This window comes from Mytilus galloprovincialis, chromosome 6, assembly GCF_965363235.1.
Source record: "Mytilus galloprovincialis chromosome 6, xbMytGall1.hap1.1, whole genome shotgun sequence".
NCBI classification, from domain to species: domain Eukaryota; kingdom Metazoa; phylum Mollusca; class Bivalvia; order Mytilida; family Mytilidae; genus Mytilus; species Mytilus galloprovincialis.
In genome coordinates this window covers 39634687-39662139 of record NC_134843.1, presented here as the reverse complement: position 1 = coordinate 39662139, position 27453 = coordinate 39634687, and the positions used below count along the sequence as shown (strand labels likewise).

Genomic DNA, 27453 nt, shown 5'->3' with positions numbered 1-27453 from the left:
CCCTTTTTTTATGAATAAAGCCCCATAAATCCAAAACTTAAAATCTGAAATTTATAAAAATTGAAAGGGAGCTTACATCAATAGATATAAACATTTCACCAAAGTTTCATGGACATTGGTGAAAGCCTTTTTGAGTTATTGTCCGAAGTGTTGAAAATCCTCCTTTTTTTTATGAATAAAGCCCCATAAATCCAAAACTTAAAATCTGAAATTTATAAAAATTGAAAGGGAGCTTACATCAATAGATATAAACAATTCACCAAAGTTTCATGGACATTGGTGAAAGCCTTTTTGAGTTATTGTCCGAAGTGTTGAAAATCCCCCTTTTTTTATGAATAAAGCCCCATAAATCCAAAACTTAAAATCTGAAATTTATAAAAATTGAAAGGGAGCTTACATCAATAGATATAAACAATTCACTTAAGTTTCATGGAAATTGGTGAAAGTGTTTTTGAGTTATTGTCCGAAGTGTGGACGACGGACGGACAGACGGACGGACGGACGGACAACGGTATACCATAATACGCCCCGTCTAAAAGACGACGGGCGTATAAAAATGATAAAACCAATCTATAGAAGGTCATATAACCCAAATAATTAGTTCTTCATTTTACCAGCAAATAGCTTTCTTAAAATTATATAAAAATAAAGTACTTGTTACAGAATAGTTAGAACGGTATATATACAGCAACATTCATTAGAGTTCAAAAATTTATCTGATATTTCACTTTTCCATTGTCTATATTTCACCATCCAATTCTTAATGGCAATTGTCAGCCGTCTAGCTTTTTTAGAAGAGATAATCTTTGGTAAATAAACTCATCATAGATACCAGGACTAAATATGGGATATACGCCAGACGCGCGTTTCGTCTACAAAAGACTCATCAGTGACGCTCGAATCCAAAAAAGTTAAAAAGGCCAAATAAAGTACGAAGTTGAAGAGCATTGAGGACCAAAATTCCTAAAAGTTTTGCCAAATCCAGCTAATGTAATCTATGCCTGAGGTAAAAAAAGCCTTAGTATTTCAAAAATTCTAAATTTTGTAAACAGTTAATTTATGAATATAACCATATCAATGATAATTCATGTCAGCACAAAAAGTGCTGACTACTGGGCTGGTGATAATGTATTTTGAAACAGAAGTGTCTTGTAAGGGTTTCCAGTTTAAGAATTAACTCTTCTTTGAATCCAAGTTGTTTGGTATATTATGTACAGTCCAGTACAAGTTGAGTAACTGCTAGTTCATTGTTACGTTAAACAGTAGTTTCCATGTCCCAGGAGGAGAGTTTTCAGTCACGAGTTGTTTAATAGGGTGAAGTATTCTTTTCTCTCATTGCCTAGAAGAGGACACGTTGTTAGTACATATAAGATATCCTCTGTTCTTTGCGCTGGAGGCATGTGGGGTCAATTGTATATTGGCTGAACTTGTGTTTGCCAGCTTGCACCATGTATGTCCCTGTCAGCATCCTTACTTTAGTTGTGGCTTTTCGTATTTCTTTCATGTTTTGACCCACTGAGTCCCATACAGGATGTGTTGATTCTGCAATGCCAAATTTGAGGTTCAGAAATTTTAAAGATGACATTTGGTGAGCTTCCTCTTTGATTCTGAGGGTCCAGAAGGAGGAGATTTCTGTTTTTACTAATTTCTTCCAAGATAGTTTCAATGGAATTGGAGTGTATTTGTCCAAGATGTCTGGTAGATTGTATTTTGATAGTAATAAGGCAGTTTGAAAGAAGAAGCTATTGTTGTTGTCATAGTTCACTGCAATTTGTCTGTTAATGATTTCTTTAATTTTATTGTTGGAGCAGGTTGTAAGGGAGTGTAGAAATGTCAATTTCCTCTTGTGAATTTCTGCTTCTACCGGGAGAACTCCAAGAAGTAAGTATAACGCCGGTTTTGCTGTCCTCGGGGCAAGAGCTTGTATTGCACGCAGTGTACCAATATGGAACCTCTCCAAAATCTGAATCTGAGGTTTTTGTAAGAGAAAGGATTTCAAGGCCATATAGTAGTCTTGTTAGCAAATGTTAAAGATCCAAACCAAAAAGGACCATATCTGGAAAGGAATCAGAGTTTTGCATGAGGGAGACACATACTCCATTATTAAAACAATATTGAACTTCGTTATGCATATAAGAAATATATACATTTAATTTGATACAATCAATTAATCTTTACAAAGGTGACTGTTGACAGTGCATTGTGTATAATATTTGAAACAATAAACACAAATTTAAATGTATCTGAGGCCACAACTATTTCATTTTTTTGGTTTTTTCTCAGATTTATACAACACCAGAGTTACAATAAAACATTTAAATTCAACTAAGGTAAAAATATCCATCGATATTTGTCCCAATTAAATATGCAACTATAGGTGCGAGCAAGCCTGATTATTCCGGTATCAATCGAAGAAAAAAACTTATGATATTGTAGAACCAAGATGTTGATATTTCGATTTCCTTCTCAGGCTTACAGCATCCCTATCTCTACGTCTCTCATCTCTGGGTCTGTCTCTACGCCTGCTCTCAATGACTTTCGTTTCTTTCATGCTCTCTATAGGACTTTGATCTTCTTTCTTCTTTCTGAGATCCTCTATTTCTTCAATATCCCAAATAGAAGTGTGGGCCCTGAAACACTAAAACGTACTTTTACGTGGCCTAATGAGTTAGAACCACGAACACATTTAAGCATTAATCTAACATTTGCACCAATAGGTAATATGTAAGTTTTTATTTATTTATTTATTTAGTATTCCTTGCTTTTATCCCTCTCTTTTATTGTTCACAACATATAGAATATATATAAGAGTTGGTGCAAACCAATTTCTGTCGCATTGTTGCAATTGAAGAATTCTAGAAACGGCCGGGGAATGTGTCAAAGATACTGACAAAATCCGACCATTGCCATGGGCAGAAAACAGTCCAATGCCACCGATGGTTCTTCAAAAATGCCCAAAAATTACACACCCGGAGTTTTTAGGTTTTGCTGGCCCTTACACAAAATGTATATTAGTTCCGCGAAATGAACAGTGTATTCATGTGATTTGCTTCAGCAGAACGTCCACATGGTCAATCTATAGTCTTCATAGCAGTTAAAGTAATATAGTTACTAACTGAATAATCCATAGCAGTTATAGACACTTGGCCTTATTCTATTAAAATCAAAATTGTAAATAGTGGTACACAGAGAGATTGTTACCACAGATGGACAGAAGGACGGACACATTAAGTACATGCTCGTAAATTATTTTTGCGAATAATTTTCTCGTATTCCTTAAAAAAAGTATGGAATTTTGAAGAACATACGCGTGTATCTTTCCTTTAACAAATCCAATAAACGTATAAAACAATTGCAGTGATCACATATTTTATTTAAATTTCTTTAAATACATACTTTAATACAAATCTAAATATCATTCCATGTTTTCTATTAAAACTATATTGCACCTCTCTTTCAGAAAATGTAAAAATCGTGATACTCTACGCTTTAACTTGCCCACACCTTAGTGTACTCAACAATGTTCTTAATCCAAAAGTGGTGAAGACTCATTAACAGGAATACACTGATGTTCTTTATCCAGAAGTGGTGAAGACTCATGAACAGGAATACACTGATGTTCTCAATCCAAAAGTGGTGAAGACTCATGAACAGGATTTCACTTATGTTCTCAATCTTAAAGTGTTGAAGACTCATGAACAGGATTTCACTGATGTTCTTAATCTAAAAGTGTTGAAGACTCATGAACAGGATTTCACTGATGTTCTTAATCTAAAAGTGTTGAAGACTCATGAACAGGAATACACTGATGTTCTTAATCCAGAAGTGTTGAAGACTCATTAACAGGAATACACTGATGTTCTTAATCCAGAAGTGTTGAAGACTCATGAACAGGAATACACTGATGTTCTTAATCCAGAAGTGTTGAAGACTCATGAACAGGAATACACTGATGTTCTTAATCCAGAAGTGTTGAAGCCTCATGAGCAGGATTTCACTTATGTTCTTAATCCAGAAGTGTTGAAGACTCATGAACAGGAATACACTGATGTTCTTAATCCAAACGTGGTGAAAACTCATGAACAGGATTTCACTGATGTTCTTAATCCAGAAGTGTTGAAGACTCATGAACAGGAATACACTGATGTTCTTAATCCAGAGGTGTAGAAGACTCATGAACAGGAATACACTGATGATCAACTTGTTCAAACAGAAACGCATTTTGATATTCTTCATTTTTATCGGCACATTTAAAATACTCTTGGAGCAAATTCAAGTTACAGAACTCACAAAATACTACATAGACAAAAAGTTCAGTCCTGTTTACCAAAGCTTATCTAGCTATAGGAAATCTACGCCACTGTTAATACTATTTACTACATGGGCTTCAACAAAAGACAAATATTTGTGCCATAACAATACAATAAAGAACTGGAAATCTTTGTCACCGTTTGTCACGCCCGTTTTGTTTTCGGATGAGGAGTTGGTAAGGGACGAAGCTGTATCAAAAGGATGGAGAGTTTTGCCTATAAGAAAATCTTCCATCGGCTTGCCGATCTTAAAATATATGTACATGGACATTCAAAAATCGTTCGCCACATCCTCATTTATTGCTTATTCAAATTCAGACATCCTTTTCACAGATTCAATAGTCAAAACTTTAATGATGGTTTCGCAAAGTAACTTATCAAAAACTAATGAATTATTGCTAGCCGGGAGAAGAATAAATGTAAATGTGACAGCAATTGAAGCATCGTCTTCTAAGGGTATTCTAAAAGCCTCTGAAAGAGGAGAATTATATACTGGGGATGCACTCGACTATTTCATAACAACAAGTGGGTATCCTTGGAAGGACGCACCGGATTTAGTTGTTGGGCGACCTGGATTTGATAACTGGATTGTTGCAAATGCAAGATTGATGAATTTTTCAGTTATAGATACGACCGAAACAATTATTGCTGTTCATCAGACGACAGAAGCCGGAAATAAAGAAGCCCACCAACAGCACAATGTATCATATAATATAGAGTTACAGGAAAAGTTTAATGAACGACTTAGATATAATCTGGGTGTAACAAATTGTATGAAATACAAAACTGTCTATTCTAAAAACGGTTCTGTAAAACTTATCAAAAAGTCTGTCAATCCTAGCTGCTTTCCAATTTTGTTGACCGACTCAATGATTGAAATGGCCAAGAAAATCAACAGATTGAGAAAAGAACAAAAAGAAAAAAATAGAAATAAGACACAAACTGTTAAGTAAAAAGAAATAAGTAAATCGAACAGCTAGATATAGCTACAAATAGAGACATATATTTAATACATATGTATTAAATGTCGCTGCTTCAAAATTGAGAAAATATTTATATTAATCTCTAAATGTTATCGAATTGAAGACTATCGCATCGTTCTTTTTTTATTCGCAATAGTGGCCCTTTTTATGTGTACAGCTATGTGCACTGTCGTAGCTTGCCTTCTGGTCATACCGAGGCAGGGGGTCAGTGGGGCTGTCAGGGGGGCACAGTCCCCTGAAGCAATAGAGATTTTTACAATTTGAACAAGAAAAAATCGTTAAAAATAGTTGCTGTTCAATGTTATTTCATCATAATAATGTTAATTATATGCCTTAAATACTATCTATACTCAAAGCTCTAAAAATAACAAAATACGTGAATGTATCACATTAGACAACCAATGAAAAGTCAGTTTCCTGACTTGCTAGCAGTTACAGAAAGCAGGAATATATATATATATATATATTGACATACTGTTCCCAGCAGAAAGCCAGCTCAAATGCCTAATGGCTCCCAATATATTTCCAAGCCGAAAGTACATTGTACACTCTAATATAGTTGGATGTACCTCACACGTCATATCATACGAAATCATGACCTTGCTCGGTGGATAGAAGAAACCTGTACAAAATGTTCAATACAGAAAAAAAACAAACGCAAATATTAAGGTTTATTTGTAATAAGTTTTGTGATGATCATTTATTTGGTCGTAGGTCACAAATCAACGAATTATAGATAATCACCACAAAATGATAGCTGGATTGAACAAACGAATCTCAGGGTAAACTAGGAGAAAAACATATGCTACATGTAAAGTGTAGCACGGCACTTGTTTTAGTGGTGTATTCCTTCGAAGGTCTTGAAATTACATATTGAATGATTTTTAACTTTTTTTCATTCACGATGAACATGACAACCGGCGAATATCTAACATTTACTTTATTCTGAAGTCTTCATTATAAATGAACAGTATTTGGTTGATTTTTTGTTAATATATATAAACTGACATTATGTGTTAACTAACAAACATATTTCTCTGGAATTAGTGATTCCTTTAAATATTTCAAATTCCCTGCTTGTGAAAACGTACTATGAATTTAAAATAGCGAGAATAAAACTTGAGAACCACAACATATAAATTATTTTCTGTGCACTATAATATATAAATGCATATTTTGTTTTGTTTAGTACCAAAGTCAATGAACATAGTCGTAGGGGAACATGTCAACGGTTATATATGAGGGTTTGAATGCTTAGAATAGGATTATCAAATATTTATTTTTTAATCATTGTCGCCCATAATTTGATTTTCCTTTATTTCATAATTTAGCACCATTTTAAATCCATATTCTTTTAAATCTAAATTAATTTCAGGGCCGATTTTTCTGTTTTCTTTAAACCTCTTCCAGGCCCAGTGGCGGATCCAAAAGGGGGGCGGTTCCGGGGGTTGGAACCCCCCTTTATTTTGGACGATCAATGCATTTGAATGGGAGCATATAGTTGGAACACCCCCCTCAGTTTACTCTGGGTTGGGACCCCCCCCCCCTTTTAAAATGGCTGGATCCGCCACTGAGGCCCTCATATACTAGAAATTATTCTGACACAAAATTATCTAATTGACCTAATTCAATGGTAAAGTGATTTGATCGGGTGACTCGTGAGTTGCATCCTCATCTATTCTACTCACTGTTTTCGCTTGCAATGGGGTAGGACAAAATAAATCTGTTGTCGATTTCCTTTTACTCTGACAAACTTGAATTACAGAAAACTACTGTAAAGGGTATTTCCAAGTAGGGGAGGGAAAATTAATTCAAATGTTCCCATAAGTCTTGAATAATTCGTAAAGGGTATGAATCAATAACCGCGCCAACAAGACATAACTAGTTGCTACATTATTGTTTAGTTGACCTATTGATTTTAAAAAGTGTCTAAGAAACAAACTAAATGATGAAAATGAGGCAAAAGTCAGATGCTACCAGCCAAACAGACATAAACACGTTACAATCATTGCATACATCAAATATAGTTGAATTATTGCTTTAATAGTTGTAAGATAAAACCTGCTAGACTTACGTGTACATCATAATTATTTTTCCATACACCAAACATAGTTGAACTATTGCACAGGGGTTTAGTAAAGACCAAAATATGATAAAAAAAAATTAAATTAACCACTGAACAATGAAAATGAGGTCAAGGTCAAATAACACCTGCCAATTGGACCTTCCACCTTATAATCATTCCATTCACCTAATATAGTTGACTTATTGCTTACAGTTTAAGAAAACAGACCAAAACAAAAACCTAAGCAATGAACCATGAAAATGAGGTCAAGGTCAAATAAAACCTGTTAGACTGACATGTACATAGTGAAATATTTCTATACACCAAATATGATAGTTTACCATGAAAATGAGGCCAAGGTAAGATGACACCTACCAGTTGAACATATTTAGCACCCTACAATCATTCCATACACCGAATAAAGTAGACCTATTGCTTTACGTTTAAGAACAGACGACACCACAAAAATTTAACACTGAGCAATGAACCATAAAAATGAGATGAAGGACAAATAAAACCTGCTAGACTGACAACATTATAAAATATTTCCATACACCAACTATGGTTGACATGTTGCTTATAGTATTAGAAAAAACTTTAAACCACTGAAATATAATCAAAGAGCTGATAGCTCTGAGGTGGAAGAAGGTGAATAAAAGGTAATTTGAATGACCATAAAAGCAGCCCCACTAACCCAGGCTGCTTTGTTCCATTTTTTGTTTTTGAGATACGGAGGGACATATGAACCCCCCTCTTTTTTTTTCTTCAAAAAACTAAATATCACCAAAATAAAATTTTGAATCAAAACCAAAAAGTATACAGATCTTTAGATTAATATAACAAAGAAGTGTGTAAAGTTTTAAGCAATAATCATAAATTGTTTTTTTAGATACGGCGCGACATGTAAAAAAACCCTCCCCCTTTTTTACAAAATACTAAATAAGTGAAGAAAACAAATTTTGAATCATCACCAAAAAGTATACAGATGTTTAGATTAATATAACAAAGACTGAGTGTGTAAAGTTTTAAGCAAAAAAAAAAAAAAAAAAGAAGAAGAAGAAGATATTTATTAAAATAAATACTTGATTAGTAAACAAATTAATATCCATTTATGAAAATAATCATGATTGATAAAATAGTATTGTATAAAGTTTATGTTTTCGGAAGACTATTTATGTTTAGGTCATGGTTCTAGAGGCTTCTTCATATATTTGTAAACAAACCAATATGGCCGCCACACGTGATTACCTTTGCACATGTGAAACAAATATTTCTGACAAAAGTCAGATTTCTCTTGTCAAAAGGGATTTAAATTTATATTGCAATAAATTATTCAGAAGTTGGTACATTCAGTTTAGATTATATTTCTTCTTCTATGAGCATTTAGAGTTTAATCAAAATTCTCCCAACAGCAACGTACTGCTCTTGTCAACTGAGTCTTGAATAATTTTATAAATAGATTCAAACCACTTGAAGTAAAAAGGCATCTAATTCACATGACAAAGGAAAACAATGAATAAAGACAACAATTTAATGAGAAATAGATCCTTTCTATTTATTAAAAACAAAATCTTCTTGTCTGCAAATTCGTAACCTCAAGGGCGAGTTGTCCCGATATCAAATTCACGCATGCGTACTTCAAATATCTGGTTACAAGTAAACAAATAACGTTCATGTAGATGAGATGAAATCTAATAATTTACATAAATAAAAGGGTACATATTTACGATAGTGATTTTTTTTATCCTAATTTACAAATTAAATGATTCAGATGCTTAATCAGGTGTAAAAATCGGTGTCAGGAATCAGAAGTTGTTATGAAATTGTAATACACAAAAACGAATGCGGCATACGCAGAATTCAAAGATTTTAAAGTCGGCAGCATTGGCCTTCAGAAGACTTGGTCTTCTTCCACCAAAAATGATGTCAAGGACAGATGATACCTGCCAGTTGGACATGAACACCTTACCATTATTCCATACATTAAATATAATAGACATATTGCTCATAATATCCGATATATGGACTTGAACAGGAAAAGTTAACCTTGCTCACTGATCCATGAAATAATGTGATGTCAGATGAAAACTGTCCAACTACATGTCCCCATTCAAATGCATTGATCGTCCAAAAAAAGTGGGGTTCCACCCCCCTCCTCGGATCCACCATTAAAGTAGAGACTGAGTTGTGGCAATTGCTCAACTTGTACTTGCTGGTGTGATGCATGCTCTCTAAGTGTATTTTTAATGTTGATTCAGTAAAGAGAAATATATTCTGGAAAATTCCTAAAAACAGACAAGCTATGAGCACAATCAACAATATTTTACCATTTATCAATAAAAAAAATTGCTTCACCAAGTGCAGCTGGATGTGAATGCAGTTTGTTAACCCTGAACCATTGAGGCAAAAATGGACACAATATTCACGCCTGATACATGTTTGAATTTGGATTGTAATTAAATATTTGACACATAATAGGTTTCTGACACAGAATAACTGTAGTCAGAGAATTTAGAATTGAAATTATACTCATTATACATAATTTTAAAGCAGTGTAAGGGAGGTAATCCATTATATGATGTTTGGATTACATTTGGATTACCTCCATTACACTCCTTTAAAATTGTCCATCAACCAAGAAACCCATTTTCCCCCCTATTAAATTCCCAAACAGTTGGAGCCATTTCCCCTAGAGTCAATTCTAACCATTCCTTTGTAGTATGGAAACTTGTGATATAATTTCAGAGAGATCCATACACAATTTATTGTCTGGAAACTACAAAAATGCTTATTTAGACCATAATTCCTATAGTTTGGACCATAACCCCCAAAATCAATCCCAAACTTCCTTTAGTGGTTATAATCCTTATGTTAAATTTTTTTTGATTTCTATATACTTATACTAAAGTTTTAATCCAGAAACCATCGGTCTTCAGACCAACGCTGATAACGACGTGATACAAATGTACCAATATATGACCAAAATATTTTAATTTTTGCGGTGGTATAATAATAAAATTTCTACTTCTAAAAAGCAAGTATTTGTTCTTGAAGCAAATTTCTACTCATTAAAATATGTTTATTATTTTGGAAATGTTTTCTGTATTATGTAATGGTTTCTGCCATGTTGATGGTTCATCTCATTAAGTATAATTCTATATAGTTTAATCCTGCTACATTTTGTTGTATCTTTTCCAAGTCAGTAATCTTCTTTCAAAACTATAGGAAATTGTCTTTTGTAAGTTTCTCTGAAAATTACAAAGTTTCCAGTTCAGGAAAAATAGGAAACATGAATATGTCCTTAGTACATGGATGCCCCACTAAGACTATCATTTTCTATGATCAATGGACTGTAAAATTGGGGTAAAAACTCTAATTTGGCATTAAAATTAGAAAAATCATCACTTAGGGAAATTGTGTTACTGTGTTTCAACACACACAGTTTGAGCTTTTGATATTGCCATTTGATTATTGACTTTCCTTTTTGAATTTTCCTTGGAGTTCAGTAATTTTGTGATTTCACTTTTTATTTTTTTTAAGTTGAGTGGACTTCAACTTCATCAAAAAATACCTGGACCAAAATCTTTAATCTGAAGTGGGACAGACAAATGGAGAGAAAAATGAACAGACTGAGACACACAGACCTTAAAACATACATTTTAATGCTTCTAGGTAGTGCATAAAAATTCCTATAACAATTCATTAATAATAGCATATGCACATTTTGATGTTTGCTAACTTTCTGTGAAATTTCAGTGATCTATACTGATTACACAAAGTAGATATACACTTTTCACTGTTGTTTCATACCATCACCATACTACTGGCTGGTTAGGGACTTTGCCTATTCTAATCAAAACAAGGGAAGTCAAGATATCTTTTAATTGTTTATTTTTGCAAAAAGTTTCAACATTTATTTAGACAGTCAGACAAGTTTTTAAAGATGTGTTCATCAGTATGTTTACAAATGGTTACAAATGCATTTGTAGTTTGATAGTATGAATAATGTTTTGTCTTTTTCCAATTTCAAAATGGCAGTTTGTCTTTTTTCCAAATGATGCTTAATATTGTTATTTCACATTTCCACCTTTGGTTGCTGTATTGGGTGAATGCCAAATCTCTTCTTTATTGTGTTTCTATGTCTTGAATATTTGTCGTCTGGTGAAAATCTTGCAGGATGTGCAGACAGTGTAGGTCTGCCTTCTGGATCTGTTTTCTGAAATAAAACATGAAATACAATTAACGACTTGCAACTATAAAATTAATAGGAGTATGACGTATTGAACAAGTGAAACTGCGAGCTACTGCTCACTGATGATACCCCCGCCGCAAGTGGATAATATTAATAGTGTAAAAATATGCAAGTGTTCGGTAAACAGGAAGTTGTCGAGTGATGAATCTGAAAACGCATCACACGGTATAGCTGACTTATATAAATCCTGAAACCAAATTTCAGAAATCCTTGTATTGTAGTTCCTGAGAAAAATGTGACCAAAATTTTCAACTTGGCTGTCATGTGTAAAATCATACAAGTGTTCGGTAAACAGGAAGTTGTCTAGTGATGAATCTGAAAACGCATCACACGGTATGGCTGACATATATAAATGTTGATACCAAATTACAGAAAGGGTGGATGTGTAGTTCCTGAGAAAAATGTGACGAAAATTTTCAACTTGGCTATCATGTGTAAAATCATACAAGTGTTCGGTAAACAGGAAGTTGTCAAGTGATCAATCTGAAAACGCATCACACGGTATAGCTGACTTAGAATAACCCTGAAACCAAATTTCAGAAATCCTTGTATTGTAGTTCCTGAGAAAAATGTGACCAAAATTTTCAACTTGGCTATCATGTGTAAAATCATACAAGTGTTCGGTAAACAGGAAGTTGTCAAGTGATGAATCTGAAAACGCATCACACGGTATGGCTGACATATATAAATGTTGATACCAAATTACAGAAAGGGTGGATGTGTAGTTCCTGAGAAAAATGTGACGAAAGTTTCATGGGACGGACTGACTGACGGACGGACAGACAGAGGTAAAACAGTATACCCCCCCCCTTTTTTAAAGCGGGGGTATAAAAACAACATTTTCATTATTGATCATTATTCTATAATTTTGTACATTAATGATATGATAGTTACAAAGTTAACACAACTTTCTTTACCTGGGTCTCTTCTCCTCTTAGTTAAAGAAAACCATCAACATTTTGAAGATTACATTCTGGCGTATGCCTGATTGAGGTTGCTTTTTAAATTAATTTTAAAATTTTAAATGTAAAATGTAAATGTTCTCAATTTTAAAATAAAAAATTATCAGAAAATTATTAAGATGTACATTAGTCCAAATAATTATGACGTCTTGGAAGGCTATTTTAAATTTTTGCTTTGACACCTTCCTATCGAAGTAAGGCGTCAAAGAAAAAAAATATAATAGCCTTTCAAGATGCCATAATTATTTAGACTAGATGTACATGTACACAACTGCACAATGCAAATTTTTAAGTGTGTCTGTGTGTAAATGTATATATCAATTACCATTGTAATCTCTGTATTTCACTTTTTGATATATTATAGTATACGTATGTGTAGGATTTAATAATGTCCCCAATGAAATAGTGTCCACGGGACATTATTTCCTAGTAAATACGGTCTCAGGACGATATTTACTTATTTATATGTGTCCTGGACACATTTTTCTATGAAAAACTGTCCTCAGGTATGAAAAAGTGTCCCTGAAAGTGGACATATTTAAATACTATACTTCAGTGATAAGATATCCACCTTATTATTCCTTACATGGTCTATAATTTCAACATCTTGATGCATTCAATAAACTTAAACACATTCTAAACCACATCCCTGAACTTGTTTGTCATATTGGAGTCTTCATTAAACAGTCTTTAGAACTGAGGGAGTCAGACCTGTGTCAGGCAAGGTTATGATTGTGTTTTTAATATACATTTATAATTGAACTCTTAATGTTCTATTATTCTATATATTGTATTGTAAATGTATTTAATTTCATTGTATTGCATTGTATTACATTGTATTTCATTGTATTGTATAAAATTATTGTTTGATTGTATTGCTTGACCCTTATGGGTGTTATTTTGCAATAAAGATATTATAAGTGTTATAATGTTTGGAAAGTAATATTTAGAAGTAATTTTACTAACTGTCTTGTTAAAACCAAGATGGCATCCACTTTCATCATGACATATGAATAAAACAGCATCTTGCTTGTCACAGTGTACCACTAGTTACATTTTCTTTTGCCTTCTTGTCATAGTACATATATAGTACATTTCTTCAAATTTAATTTTAAACTTTTCACATTTCCTTCTTTCATTTAGATTTGTATTATCAGGATATTTCTTATAACTTATATAGTTGTAAATTTCTCTGTATTCCTTTCCATCCATTTTTTATTTTGTTTATATTAATCAATTTGTATTATTTTATCAAAATTAATAATAAAACATTTTAATGACCTTTGTATTACTTCCCTTGGAGGACATAATTTGTTAATAATAGTAGGATTTAATAATGTCCTCTATTTCATAACATTCTGTAGTCAAGTGGACACTATTTCATAGCGATATTGCTATGACAATCTGTCCACTTAGGGGACAATCTGTATCTGTAGTTCATGGCAATGGACATTATTAAATACCTAAATTCTAGGAAATATTGTCCATGTGGACACTATTTTGCCTTACATATGCTTCGTTGTAATTATTCTGCTCCTGAAGTAAAGTATCTGTATAAGTTTGCAGTTGCAAATTATGTTTTTGAATATTTAAAGTAATTTGGTTATCATTTACACTTAATTATTTATAAAATGTTTGGGTTTTTTGTAATTGATACCATTGACTTATCAATTAATTACCTTTAAAGTGTACACACGATCCCCACTTTCATTTTCATAGTACATTAAAAACATCGTGAAATTCTTCAGTTAGCCTAACCCGAAACACGTGGAGAGAGACAAGTATTGTTGTGTTAAGAAAGCTTGTTGAACTGAACAAAAATTACGATATATTCAAACGCATATCCGACCCTATTGTGAAAACATTGGTGCGTTCGAAATAACAAGTCTAACAAAGAACTCGAACGATCTGCAGTTTATATTGGTTGTCATTCGTCACAACTCGGCCAATTCCGTACCTTTTTGAGTGATTCACCAGAGGATTGCCGATTGTATTGATTCTACAAAGCCGCCTTGTTGTTGTTTTTTTTAGACAGTGGCTATTTGACCGGCACCGGCAAAATAGCAAATTTGCTATTTAGCCGACACTGATTAAAACTGTTTATTGATGTGATTAGTAGAAAATAAAAAATCTTAATAATAATTTAAAATCATTTTATCACAATATCAAGCATTAGAAATACAATAGAATCAAAAATAAAATATTGAAAATGTTCATATTTAGGCTATAACTTTATAATATTAATTAAAAAAGAACACACATTTGTATATGCACTATTCAATATATTATATTTTTCTAAAATATTTATAAAAAAAAGTTAAATCTATGGTTTAAATATCCTGCCATATGATGAAAATTCAGAACAGCTTGTAGCCTAGAATGTCATACATTTGTTCTAAATCCATCTTCCCAGATGTAGACCTCTTTTTATTTCATTTCGGAATATGTTGTAAAGATCTTTTAACACTATCTTTTTTCCTGTTTTCTCCATTATATATTTTAATTAATATTATAAACCTATAAAACCAGGTTTAATCCACCATTTTCTACATTTGAAAATGCCTGTACCAAGTCAGGAATATGACAGTTCTTGTCCATTCGTTTTTTATGTGTTTTTGATTTTGTCATGTGATTAGGGACTTTCCGATTTTGATTTTCCTATTACTTCAGTATAATTTTTTACTTGTCTTGCACAGACCTCACGATCTAACTGGTCTTATACAGACCCCAATCACTGTTACACGAAAGGTGTAATGCATTTTATGCATGAAGACACAATGTCGCTTTAGTGGCTAGCATTAAAATGCTACAAGACAAAGGTTAAAATGACAGATTGAGCTATGTCATTTTTATGTGAATTTTTACTTGTTTTTTGTTTGCATGTCTCATGTTTTATCTTTACAAAATTTTTGATATTTGTCGAATGGTAATTTGCTTTTCAACTACGACAACTTGCTAGTGTTAACGGTTTTGCAAAGCCAAACATGAAGGGTCAGAGATTCAGGATCTAGATTTAAACTCTTTATGCAGACAGAGGTAAACAATTGGTAAAATATGTCGACAATGACACGGGAAATACACAACTTAAAAACCCCTCCTGTTACATATGAGTAACTGTAACACAAGTTTTTAAATATATTAAATTTTGATATTTAATTATTATTCCTACATTTTAATTCCAGTGAGATATAATTAAATCAGAGCTGGCTAAATAGCAAATTTGTTATTTTGCCGGTACTGGTCAAATAGCAAATTTGCTATTTAGCCAGTGCCGGTCAAATAGCCACTGCCTTTTTTTTAATAGGGGATGACATGGTCGTCAAAACAGTGATTATCTGACTACCAGACCAAATATTCGAAGATTAGTTGATAATCTAGGTGACTGCATTTTTTAATATGAGGAATGCACTACCTGAAATGCCAGTTTACCAAGACTATTTCCTACATATGAGGGACCGGATGGGGGGGGGGGGGGGTCTCATTACGATTCACGAGTTGATTTTTTTGTCAAGTCACGATTCACAGAAAATAAACTTCCATGATCACGGATCACGAAAATATATATATAAAAAAATCTGTAATAAAAAGGAACACGATAGTCGGAAAATGCGCCGATCACGAAGAACGAAAATAACCCATCCAGCCCCTCACATAGTGATTGATTGTTGGTTGCTTAACGTCCAGTGGCACCTTTGACATGCATGTTCAGGACGAATGTCCCAAACATAGTTTTTTTTCTAAAATAAGAAAATAAGTTCAGGCAGAAATGTATAGGGAACGATCATTGAACTTCAAAAGGCGGGAGGTTTTTTTTTTCTTCTTTAAAATATTCCGATTCTCAAATTGACGAAGAAGGGAAAAAAAACTGTTCAAGCAAAGGACAAAAAAACCTTATCAATTCCAATTACCATTATTTTACAAGAAATATAAGTCATAGGATATATTTTCCTAGAGAAATAAGTGAAGTGAATAGCTGGTAAAATGTCTGCTACATCTTTTCACAATAATTTCGAATTTGCATCAAACCAAGAATAAATCATAAAAAAATAACAAAATATTTGAACAATTAGAAATCTGATTTCCTAGAGAAAAAAAGTCCTTTAAAAATTCTCATGACATTCCTTAAAACTCCAAAAGAGTAAAATAGTGAAATATATAAGTCAATAGGCACTTTAGAAATTGTGTACTATGTTTGAGTACTATGATTTATTTTGTGCATTTTCAGTGGTTATTTAGAATAATTCTGTGAAATTTGATCTCTTGTGGATAGTTAATTGTCTCATTAGAAATCATACTACATCTTCTTTTTTAAACTTACTGTTCAACAGATAATAAAAGGACTGGACACACATTTGCAGTTTTTTCCTGTCAGGCCATAGAAAAAAAATATTGTCATTGTCCTAAAAGCGCTAAAAAATAGCTGAATATTAAATGTTGGAATAATAAGGACGGTACTTGCAATATGGCCAATAGCACATGATGCAAACATGTACATGTATTAAAGACTTCGTATAGGTTCATAAATTTTTTGCTGTAAAAGATTTTTTATCGGATATTTTATTTTTTATTATCAATGCTAAACCATTTTTTTTTATCGGAAATTCAATTGTTTTATTATCAATGCTGAAACACAATGTATGTACCGGATATTTTTTTTTTTTTTTTTTGTCGCACAGTGCTGAACCACCTAAAATGGTTTTCAAAGGCAAATGATATGGACCTATACAAAGTCTCTATTATACGACTAACAACAATCCTACCAAGTATGAGACTCGCTGTCAAACGTGTGTTCACAAGTAGACATTGTAGTTACATGTATGCCTGTTCAAAGCCACATAACTTTCATCTATCAATTTTCAATAAAAATTACCCTGAAAATGTGAAATATTAGATTTAAAGTGCTTTCCCAATCAAATATATAAAAATATTCAATTTTTTGTTAAATTTGAAGTTTCATGACTTTAAACAATATTGAACACATGTTCAGCTTGCAGGTTGGCGGGAAAATTTATTGCAATCCATCCGATATAGTTTCTAATAAAAAGTTGCAACAAACGGACGAAAACAGTAATCAGTTTATAGAGCTCTCTATTTACCACTAGCATGGAGATGGTATACTGAAATAAACCAATAGCACTCAAATAATTCTGTAACTGATGAGAAAAAAAAAAGTTGTTTGCTGAGGAATACATACCAAAAATATCAACTCTCTAGTTTGAAAAATTTTAAGCACGCTTTTTACTAAAGCTATTTTTTTCGTATATCAAATTAGAAAAAGTATAACATGAACAATTAACAATGCATGAACTCTATAATGTGTATCAACATTTCGTGTGTTTTTGTCTAGACCTCATCTAATTTACTTTCATGATGACCTCCGAGGACAGTAATATAACCCGATATAAACATAAATATTGATATAAACAGATAGTGATCACGTGCAACTGGCTTTTTTTTTTTAGTTGTTTGATTTTATATTGTTGATTATCATCGTTTTAACCTATATGAGAAAATTTGTTTTTGTTGGTCGAATCAGTAAACCAAATGTTTCATCAATGTTTCACTTTCAATGTTGACATTCAATAGCTGATTACGTGCGTTGTCAACGTTTATTTGTTCCGCCTAATAGAAGTTCCAATGGAAACTTTGTTATAAACATTGTCATAATATCTATTCCAGTTGGAACAAATATTCTATACCATTTATTCCATTAGGAACATATATACTGTAATATTTATTCCTGTGGAAATAATATTCCAGAATATTTTTTCCTTTTGGAACTTATATTATGAAGGAACTTCTATTCCGTGACAGCATAACCCATCCCCAGCTAAGGGGTTAAATTGAATATCACATGAATATTGATTCAATTAGGTCGAATTACGTACTTGCAAGTGAAGACCATTCCGACTCAATTCCCTCAGCGTGACCAAAGAGTGTTCAGACTAAGAATGCATTTCAGATAGTTCGGTTTGAAGATTGACATTAGTTTTCCTTCTAGATGTTAGTACACTGGAGAACCTTAATTTTTTTCTAAAGGGGTCATTTTCTTATTAAAGCATTTAACATACCTTTCATAATTTGCAGCTTTCTAACACGTTTAATGAAGACAACATCTGTTGCTGTTGATTTTTATGCCCCACCTACGATAGTAGAGGGGCATTATGTTTTCTGGTCTGTGGCTCCGTTCGTCCGTCCGTCTGTGGTTCCGTTCGTCCGTCCAGGTTAAAGTTTTTGGTCAAGGTAGTTTTTTATGAAGCTGAAGTCCAATCAACTTGAAACTTAGTACACTTGTTGCTTATGAGATGATCTTTCTAATTTTTAAGCCAAATTAGACTTTTGACCCCAATTTCACGGTCCACTGAACATAGAAAATGAAAGTGGGAGTTTTAGCTTAAAGTTTTTGGTCAAGGTAGTTTTTGATGAAGCTGAAGTCCAATCAACTTGAAACTTAGTACACTTGTTGCTAATGATATGATCTTTCTAATTTTAATGCCAAATTAGATAATTACCCAATTTCACGGTCCATGGAACATGGAAAAGGATAGTGCGAGTGGGGCATCCGTGTACTTTGGACACATTCTTGTTGCGTAAACCCCTGAGGGTTTACGCAGTATATATTGGACGATATATGTAGTCTTTCGGAACACGGGATGTTATTCGGAATACATCTGTCCTTTCTATTGCCAACTTTCATATACATGCGCAATAGCTTATCAATTGACCTGTTGAATAAGCATTAGCATCATGAGTTGCTATAGAGATGCAAAATTTATCATGACACAAGCTATGTTAATGAGCATTTGAATACTTCCTTGCACGCAATTGCAAGCTGCTAATATTTACCTTACACATATATCCGTAATAATTATTTTAATTAGAGTCAAACGTTGAAACCTGGTTACCAGCTGTGTTAATTCATGAGATAAGATTTCATGTAAACAAGCAATGACATAACAAATTAAATGTGCCGCTTTAATAACGATTGATAACCTTAAAATTAATTATGCATGCAATTTTAGCAGACTTAACAGGATCGACGTTAAGATATCAAATGTTTTTTTAATAGACACCGAGTGATGATAGATGTAGACCACTGATGTAGACAGAGATAACCAATAATAATTTCTATCATATATGGTCAGGGAACAAATTATCTAACTATATGTTCCTATTGTAATTTTAAAGGCTCTTCAAAATGTTCGTAAAAATAAAAATAAATAATTATTATTTCTTGAAGACGGTCAGATGATGAATTTTCGGTTTTAATATATATTAAGTACGACAATGTAAAATAGTGCAAGGGGATTTTGAGCCATCTCACTGACCAGTGTAGGCTACACAGTACCCCCAAATGAACAGTATAAAACTATTCAGCAAGAGAGAAAAAGATGGGTCAATATAGAAAAATTAACAAGGCAACTTCAGTTCAATTTCAACATATACATGTATTATTATATAGATTATTATACCTTACATATATTTTAAACAATTCTATTGGGTGAAACGTTATCACGTGACATGGAATAATTCAGTTGTTTTTCATTCAATTGCAAGGAAGGACGAATAACCCTAAAAATTTGCACCAGCGGTGAATAACCTTTTCAGTTTGTTGATTTGTACTTGAGTTACCTCCCATGAAAATGACGTCACAGACGTAAATAAACAAAATGGCAGCGTTCACGTTACACTGGAAGCCCACCGAGAGAAATGGAAATAGGGCAGTGGTCATGAAAAGAGTGCCAGCAGCCGTGTCTCTTATAAACGGTCCTTTTCAGGGCCATCAATATTTTACAAAAAGATTCTACCTTTGTTGTACATTCGAGAAATTCTAGAACACAAAGCCGTTAAAGGTATTTTCAGCTTGTGTGTTTGTGTTGACTGTTGTGTAAAGTCCAAAGAAGTGTTCGAAAGGCCTTTCCAATGTTAGTTCGGTATAACAATTGCGCCCTCAATGAAATAACCTTCTCGTGTTGACAATTTTGGTTATTCACCTCTTCAACGGGCCATAATTGTATATTATTCTAATGAATAAGTCAAATGTCAGAGGGAATATCTTTTTAAATATGGCAGGAAAAACACTTAGACAACTCTCCATGAAGTGTTAGACACAGTGTAGTCAAAGTTAGCAGTTACATGTATACTATACATGTAACTGCTAACTTCAAACCAGAAACAAAAAGCAAATATGAACTGCACCAAAAAAAGGCAACCACCAAACAACATGCTTCTTACTTGGAACATTCAGAAAATATCTTCAAAGCGAGTTAAAATTTTTAATAAGTTTTTGTTTTTAACAAAAGCGTTTTGCCATCTAAAACTTTTAAGAGCAGAAAGCACACAACTTAAAATTGCCAATGCTTACTACCCTAAGCATCACAAAAATCTTTCAGAGCAGGTGTAAAGATATTAATAATGATCAATATCAAGCCATTGTTCAAATAACCATGAACATATCAAATTTTATAAAAAAAAAAACCACCACAGCTATTTACAGGTTCACGTACTGCATTTCTTGAACACAAGTAATCATCAATTAATTACATTTTTTCACATTTGTAATTGAACTTTAGCCTAAAAAAATAACTCTTATAAAAAACCAGCACCTTAAAATGGAACATCCAGTGGTTGACTCAGCATATTGTCTTTCGGGAGAGAGAAGAAACAAATATTCCTTGGTCGTGGGCAATGATTCCTTAATGCGGGGATCACACATTGCCGAATATTGCTCCCGTTTGAGATCAGACAGCAATAAGAGACGAAAAGTGAAAAAGTCGGATTACTATCCTCAATTATCTGGAATGTCTGAACGCAGTCGTTTAAATTCGTAACAGATAGGCTACGGGTCGGGAATGGTCTTGATAGTTCGGCGAAGCACCCCGACATTTAGGTGCGTCTCGTAACATTCGGGGAAACTCAGCCGACTTTGTCTAGCCGGATGACAATGACTATGTCGTGGCAGATTCTGCTGTATCGGATAAAAATTCTAACATTGTTCTGTGTTTTCTGGACGGTGTCCTGTGGAACGGGAATGATCTGGAGAAATTTTTCATTGATTTTTTTCTGCCGATTGAGTCCAGATTGCATCCAGATCTAGTCGATTTCAAACCGTCCTTGCCGAAATCGTTCCGGAACAGTCCTGTTATTAATACGAAATTCGCCAATGATACACACCTCAGAATCCCGACAATTACAGAATACAATACAACTGAGACCAGACAATGACGTTTGCAATGAGACAGAGAGGATCGTGATAGAATTCCGTTCCGACAGTACCTGATCATCCCGAGTATGTCGACAGTTTTCGAACGGATAACTTCTGTCAGCGTCGGTTCACTGTCTGGTCACTGTCTGATCTCTGTCGGATTACACTCGGTAGAATCGGGATGCAGTTGTGACCAATTCGGTCGAATTTTACTTTGCGAAAGATACAAATCGGATTAGAAGCGGATTGAGAACGGGATTATCGTGAAAAAATTCTCTTGGAAACGGTTGAATATCGACGCTTCCTGAACAATATCTGATTGTTGTCGTGATTAATTAATTAAAGTTTGAATTTCCTTCCACGATTCACAGGATCTTGATCAGACTTTTGACAAATTTTAATTGGGAATGGTCCTGTCAAGGACGGCAGTAAAAATCGTGAATGTGTGATCACAGCTTTAGCGAAAATATATCAACCCACATTGAATTGTAATTTCATTAAGTAAACAATCAATGTCAGTTTTTAATTCTTATACCACAATAATTATATAAAACAATACATCTTAAGTAAACAATTATCTAATATTTAATACCAAACAAGCATTTGGGTTTACGATTGCATTTCTTTTTTTAAAGAAAGCAACTTGTTTTAATGTAAATCTACAATGTAAGTAAATATTTTTAGACTACTGTCAGTAATATTCGAGGTGTTTATTCAAACGCAGCCTTTATTATACTACTGGGGATCATGATAATTTGAGTTTTGGAATCTATACATGTCATACATGTATTAAATGTTAGCAATGACTACAGGTAGATAATATTTATATGATCTGTTATCGGCTAATGTATTTTATTGCTTTAAATGGTTAAATGTTGAAAAATGCTATCTTTTGATTGTTTCACATTTTCATAAAGTATTCTACCAAATATTCAATATTGTACTAGAACTTGACCCACCACTCTTAATAATTATGATCTTTCAAAAAAGTAACACTGTAAGATGCACTGGCTAGTTTTTCAATCGCCAAGTTCATTGAAATTTCCAGGAATGGCTCATCAGATAAGTGTCACTTCTCGAGGCTCACTGCCACTGGTACTGATTTGTCATATACAGCTAAACATTTAAAATTTATAACCGCTGTGTCTATTCATTACAAATTCCGTATGCACGAATGCTAGTTACCTAGTCCTGAAAAGTAACGCATCTGGGACTCATGGAGTTGAAGTTCGATTTTCTAACGGTGTTACTGAGTTTTCGTTTTTTGGGTGTTAAAGCCAAAATAAGAAATGTCGCAAATATAAATGTATCATTTCAGAAAAGTTCTTATATTTTGCTTATGGAAGCAACTTACTCAAACAACGACTTCAACTTAAGAATCCTACTGCAGTATACAAAACAACAGCTAAGTTAATGGTAAGATAGCCTTTACATTGAATTTCTATGATTTCCATGGTTTTCCCGTTTGAATGGTTTTAAACTAGTTATTTCGGGGCCCTTTATAGCTTCTTGTTCAGTGTGAGCCTATGCTCCGTGTTGAAGGCCGTACATTGACCTATATGATGGTTTACTTTTTTAAATTGTTATTTGGATGAAGAGTTGTCTCATTGGCACTCACACCACATCTCCCTATATCTAAGTATTAATTTTTAAGGAGACTTAGAATAATATGCCAATATGTGACATAAAAAAATAATGACCGCTATACTTTTATACAGTTTATGCACACTGTTTGACCGAACACGCCTTTCCGTTAGTTATCACTAGCCGTTTAAATTTTTTAAACATCATTGTAATGATAGGTAGTTATAACAGTGGTATATTTACACTTACTTACTATGACTATAGGCTTAATTCGTCCTTCTAATCTCCACTATTAAGAAATGTATTTTAAAGGGACACTAGCTGTCAAATTCATGGTCACCGATTTGACTCAAATTCTCATAGTTGATTTATAACAGGTTTACAGAGCATGGGGTAGATAATATATAGGTTCGTTTCGTGTGTATTTTGGTCCAGACGCCATCTAATTAACTATCGATTTGACCTCAGATGACCATTTAAAAATAAGCGATGTAAACATAAATAAAGATATGAATAGATTAAACCAACACGTGCAATTGGATTTTTATAGGTCTATTTGATTTTTGTTTATAAATTAAAAATAGATGTTTCTCGTTGTTTTTAACCGTAAAAGAATGATTTTATATGCATCGAATTAGAATCAAATGATTTACCGTAGTTTCACTTTCATTGTCGACATTCTTTTTCTTTAATTAACCAGTACACGTACAATGCATGCGTTGTCAATCTCTAGCTAGGGGTTAAATTGAAGTTCATATGAATACGGATTTAAAGAGGTCGACTCATTAACTTGTAAGTGAATAACTCTTTATCAATGTTTCTTGGCTGCAAAAAGCGAATTGTTATTTCACTATTTCACTTTCATTATTGATTGAACAAAAAAAAAAATCAAACTTTAGCTTTTTTATATATCTCGTAGCTATCTCGTAGCTAGTGCCCCTTTAAAAAAACCAACGTAAAATTCAATAATGCGCGTCTAATTTCCCGTCTAAAGTGCGCGTGTCTCTATGCGGACGATATAGATAAAAAGATCATCAAATATACATCAAATATACAGCAACTATTTTTTCACCAAACTAACGAATCCTTGAGTTTTTTACACGCGTTTCAAAAACCTTTAAAAAACTTTAACATCAAATTAAGCTGTGGGCTTCAAACTCCGACAAATGGACTACTATGTTGCTGGATCGTCGAACTCATCGGGCTCAACACTTTCTACTGTTCAAACACTAGACACTGTTACTGAATATATATGGCTTCATAAACTACTTTGACCAAAAACTTAAATCTGAAGCGGAACATACGGACGAACGGACATACGACTAGACACTCGACCAAAAACATAATGCCCATAGGTGGTGCATAAATAAACAACATGTATAAACATTAATTAAGAGCATACCCGCCAACTGTCACTATTTGCGGGAGATTTCCCCCATGGAGGCTCCCAAGTGGAAATTTTGTAAGAGCAATTTTGTCCACTATTTTAAAGAAAACAATTAATTTAATAATGGCTATGAGCTTGTTAAAGCACGAAGAAACCAAAAAAACCACATTAGAATATATTTGAAGGCCTCCTTGAGGGTTTTGTAGGACTATAAGAACCATCTTTCACGTAAAACCCCCATGGGCATTTTGAAAAGTTGGCAGGTATGTAAGAGTAAGATTTAGTTTCGTTGTATTTTTCTTCTGTAAACATATAATTTTATATTTAGGATTTTAGATTATCATTCTTCATTACGATAAATCCGAAAACATCACGATGGAATGGTGCCGCTGCAACAATAGCACCTGCCAAAGGAAGCTCTGTATGGGGTACAGTTTGGGAACTTAGTGTTGAGGACATACCTTCTTTAGACAGGTATTACAGTATTATATAGTAACAGAAGAATGTGTCAGAGTTTTTTTCAATTTTCAAAGTTGAAAAGGGGGCATACTCTATAGAATGGCAAATGACTTACAAAACAAATTCGATCTCTGTCTGTGTGTTGTGGTTGTTGTTCTAAGCATTGTGTATAAGTTTTATTAAAGTTCACGAGGCAAATAAAATGAAAGTGTAAATGAAAACGGGACAGATGTACGGTAGTGGGTATAAACAATTATTCAAGGGATACTAGTAAAATATTTGTAAGATTTTAACACCTGCTTAGTGTCAGAAACCCATATTATGTCAAAAATTTACACCATCCAAATTCAGAGCTGTATCAAGCTTGAATGTTGTGATTATTGCCCTAACTGTTCAGGGTTCGATCTCTGCGGTCGTATAAAGCTGCGCCCTGCGGAGCATCTGGTTCAGTAAATATAATTGAACTTTATAAACTGTTGTTTTCTTTTTACTATCAAGGACGTACATTTTAGTTACAAATTATTGCTAAGGACTATATATTTATTGAAAATAGAAATGTACTTTAAACCTGTGTGTTGCGTTTTGTTTCAGGCAAGAAGGGATTTACAAAGCTTTAAATGTTGATGTGATATCCGAAGACCGAAGTCCTCTAACTTGTAGAACTTACTTATTGGAACCAACCACTGTCCCTAGTGACTGGGATATGAGGCCATCTCCACAATATATGGATATTATAATAAGAGGTGCTATTCAGAGTAATTTACCAGAGGAATATATCAGTCAACTTAAAAACATAGAACACAATAATTATTCTGGGTCAGTGAAAGTTTATGATGAAGTGTTAAAACTACTGAACACTAGTTCCTGATATTTGAATTGTTTTTTCTTCGTTTAAGACAATCGTTTTGGTCAGCATTTTTGTTATTTTATAAATGTGAATTATAATCAGACTTTTTTTAAAGCATTATTATTCATTTTATTGCAATTTCTACATTTACATCTCTTTTTGATGGGTATACATTATTAAAAAGAATGTAAAGTTACTGACGAAACTATAGAAATATGAAAATTTAATGTTTCATATAATTTATCAGAAAGTTGTCCTGACCATGCATGCAATATTTCCTACTGGACGTTAAGTAACCAATAATTAAATCATAAACATAATCATCAATCAAATTACAATTGCATTAGCACACCACAACATCTGCACTACCCACAGGTTAATTATGATCCAGCTCCCTCAGCCCTCAGAGGTAGTTAGACGTTACGCACGCTGTTCCTACAACCCCTAGGATTTAAAACAGAATCTTCGAAATTCCCTCCGCAAAACAAAATAAAAATGTTAGCAAACACGAACCACTATTAAAACAAATTCAATATATGTTTTAAATTATGTTTTTATAGCTCTTGATCATATACTAATTATGAATTACATTTATGAAAAACTGGTTTAACTCTTATGTATAGTGATCCTATTTCTTATTCTCTGATCTTCCGGAAACTTAGCAGGAACAACGACATGTGTCGGTTCTTTGTGTCGTTGAAGCCGTTATTTTGCCAAATTGCATTTGAGTCGGTGGCTGCATATTAAGCAAGAATAAGAAAAATGTCCAACGACGTTTTTCGGTAACTTAACGACTGAAAGTGAATTTTATAAGTAGATATAGCGGAAAATGAATAAAAAGAGTAAGACAATAATAACATCTACCAAAAGTACAAATATTTGCCTCATTGTACGTGAGTTCAAATATTGCAGATTTTTTAAAATCTTCTCTACACAGTCGTTTTTCAAGCGGTAGCCATTTTGTCCAAGTTGATATTTCATTTTTCAAAGCAGTTAACGCGTATTTTTTAACTGATATTTCAATAAGTTATTTATAATTGATCAAAACAAAAGTTGGATACACGAAGAGTACAAAATGCCAAAATTCTTTTCTTATTAACTACATATTTGGGTCTTAAAGGAATAATTTTTTTCAACACATTACAAAACGGTAGCCATTTTGTCCAAACGTCTAAAAACGTCTAAAAATCCGAAAAACGCTTATTTCCGACGTTACATGTGCTAATGTTTCAATTAAATGTTTATGATAATAGAAACAAATCGTTTGGTGAAATTTGGAAAAGATGTTGATGGCTGCCGAAAAAAAAAAAAGAATAGTGCATGTTGCTACATGTATAGACTCCGACCGGGACATAGATTCGACACAAGTTATTAATTAAATTTTGCAATTTTTATTGAT

At 33.2% G+C, this 27453-nt stretch overlaps 3 protein-coding genes across 3 annotated transcripts; 2 read left to right on the top strand and 1 right to left on the bottom strand.

The window, feature by feature from the left end:
* The first annotated feature begins 3466 nt into the window (after nucleotides 1-3466).
* On the top strand, nucleotides 3467-5494 carry LOC143078136 (uncharacterized). Its single transcript, XM_076253097.1, has one exon. It carries the CDS (start codon nucleotides 4127-4129, stop codon nucleotides 5261-5263), a length of 1137 nt encoding a protein of 378 aa, XP_076109212.1. The 5' UTR covers nucleotides 3467-4126; the 3' UTR covers nucleotides 5264-5494.
* A 5738-nt stretch (nucleotides 5495-11232) lies between these two features.
* On the bottom strand, nucleotides 11233-14407 carry LOC143079544 (H/ACA ribonucleoprotein complex subunit 3-like). Its single transcript, XM_076254952.1, has 2 exons — nucleotides 14252-14407; nucleotides 11233-11574 (listed from the first exon to the last, which is right to left on the bottom strand). The coding sequence occupies exons 1-2, from the start codon at nucleotides 14303-14305 to the stop codon at nucleotides 11434-11436; spliced, it is 195 nt and encodes a 64-aa protein (XP_076111067.1). The 5' UTR covers nucleotides 14306-14407; the 3' UTR covers nucleotides 11233-11433.
* Nucleotides 14408-22500: 8093 nt separating this feature from the next.
* On the top strand, nucleotides 22501-26250 carry LOC143078135 (gamma-glutamylcyclotransferase-like). Its single transcript, XM_076253096.1, has 4 exons — nucleotides 22501-22589; nucleotides 23096-23193; nucleotides 25077-25222; nucleotides 25799-26250. The coding sequence occupies exons 1-4, from the start codon at nucleotides 22571-22573 to the stop codon at nucleotides 26073-26075; spliced, it is 540 nt and encodes a 179-aa protein (XP_076109211.1). The 5' UTR covers nucleotides 22501-22570; the 3' UTR covers nucleotides 26076-26250.
* Nucleotides 26251-27453: the final 1203 nt, after the last annotated feature.

Excerpts from the sequence above, each read along its gene's own strand:
- LOC143079544 (XM_076254952.1), bottom strand. The coding sequence starts at position 14,305 with ATGTTTTTAATGTACTATGAAAATGAAAGTGGGGATCGTGTGTACACT. Across the intron at positions 11,575-14,251 it reads ATCGTGTGTACACTTTAAAG|AAAACAGATCCAGAAGGCAG; the intron begins GTAATTAATTGA and ends GTTTTATTTCAG.
- LOC143078136 (XM_076253097.1), top strand. The coding sequence starts at position 4,127 with ATGAACAGGAATACACTGATGTTCTTAATCCAGAGGTGTAGAAGACTC.
- LOC143078135 (XM_076253096.1), top strand. Across the intron at positions 23,194-25,076 it reads AAACAACAGCTAAGTTAATG|GATTTTAGATTATCATTCTT; the intron begins GTAAGATAGCCT and ends TTTTATATTTAG. Across the intron at positions 25,223-25,798 it reads GACATACCTTCTTTAGACAG|GCAAGAAGGGATTTACAAAG; the intron begins GTATTACAGTAT and ends GTTTTGTTTCAG.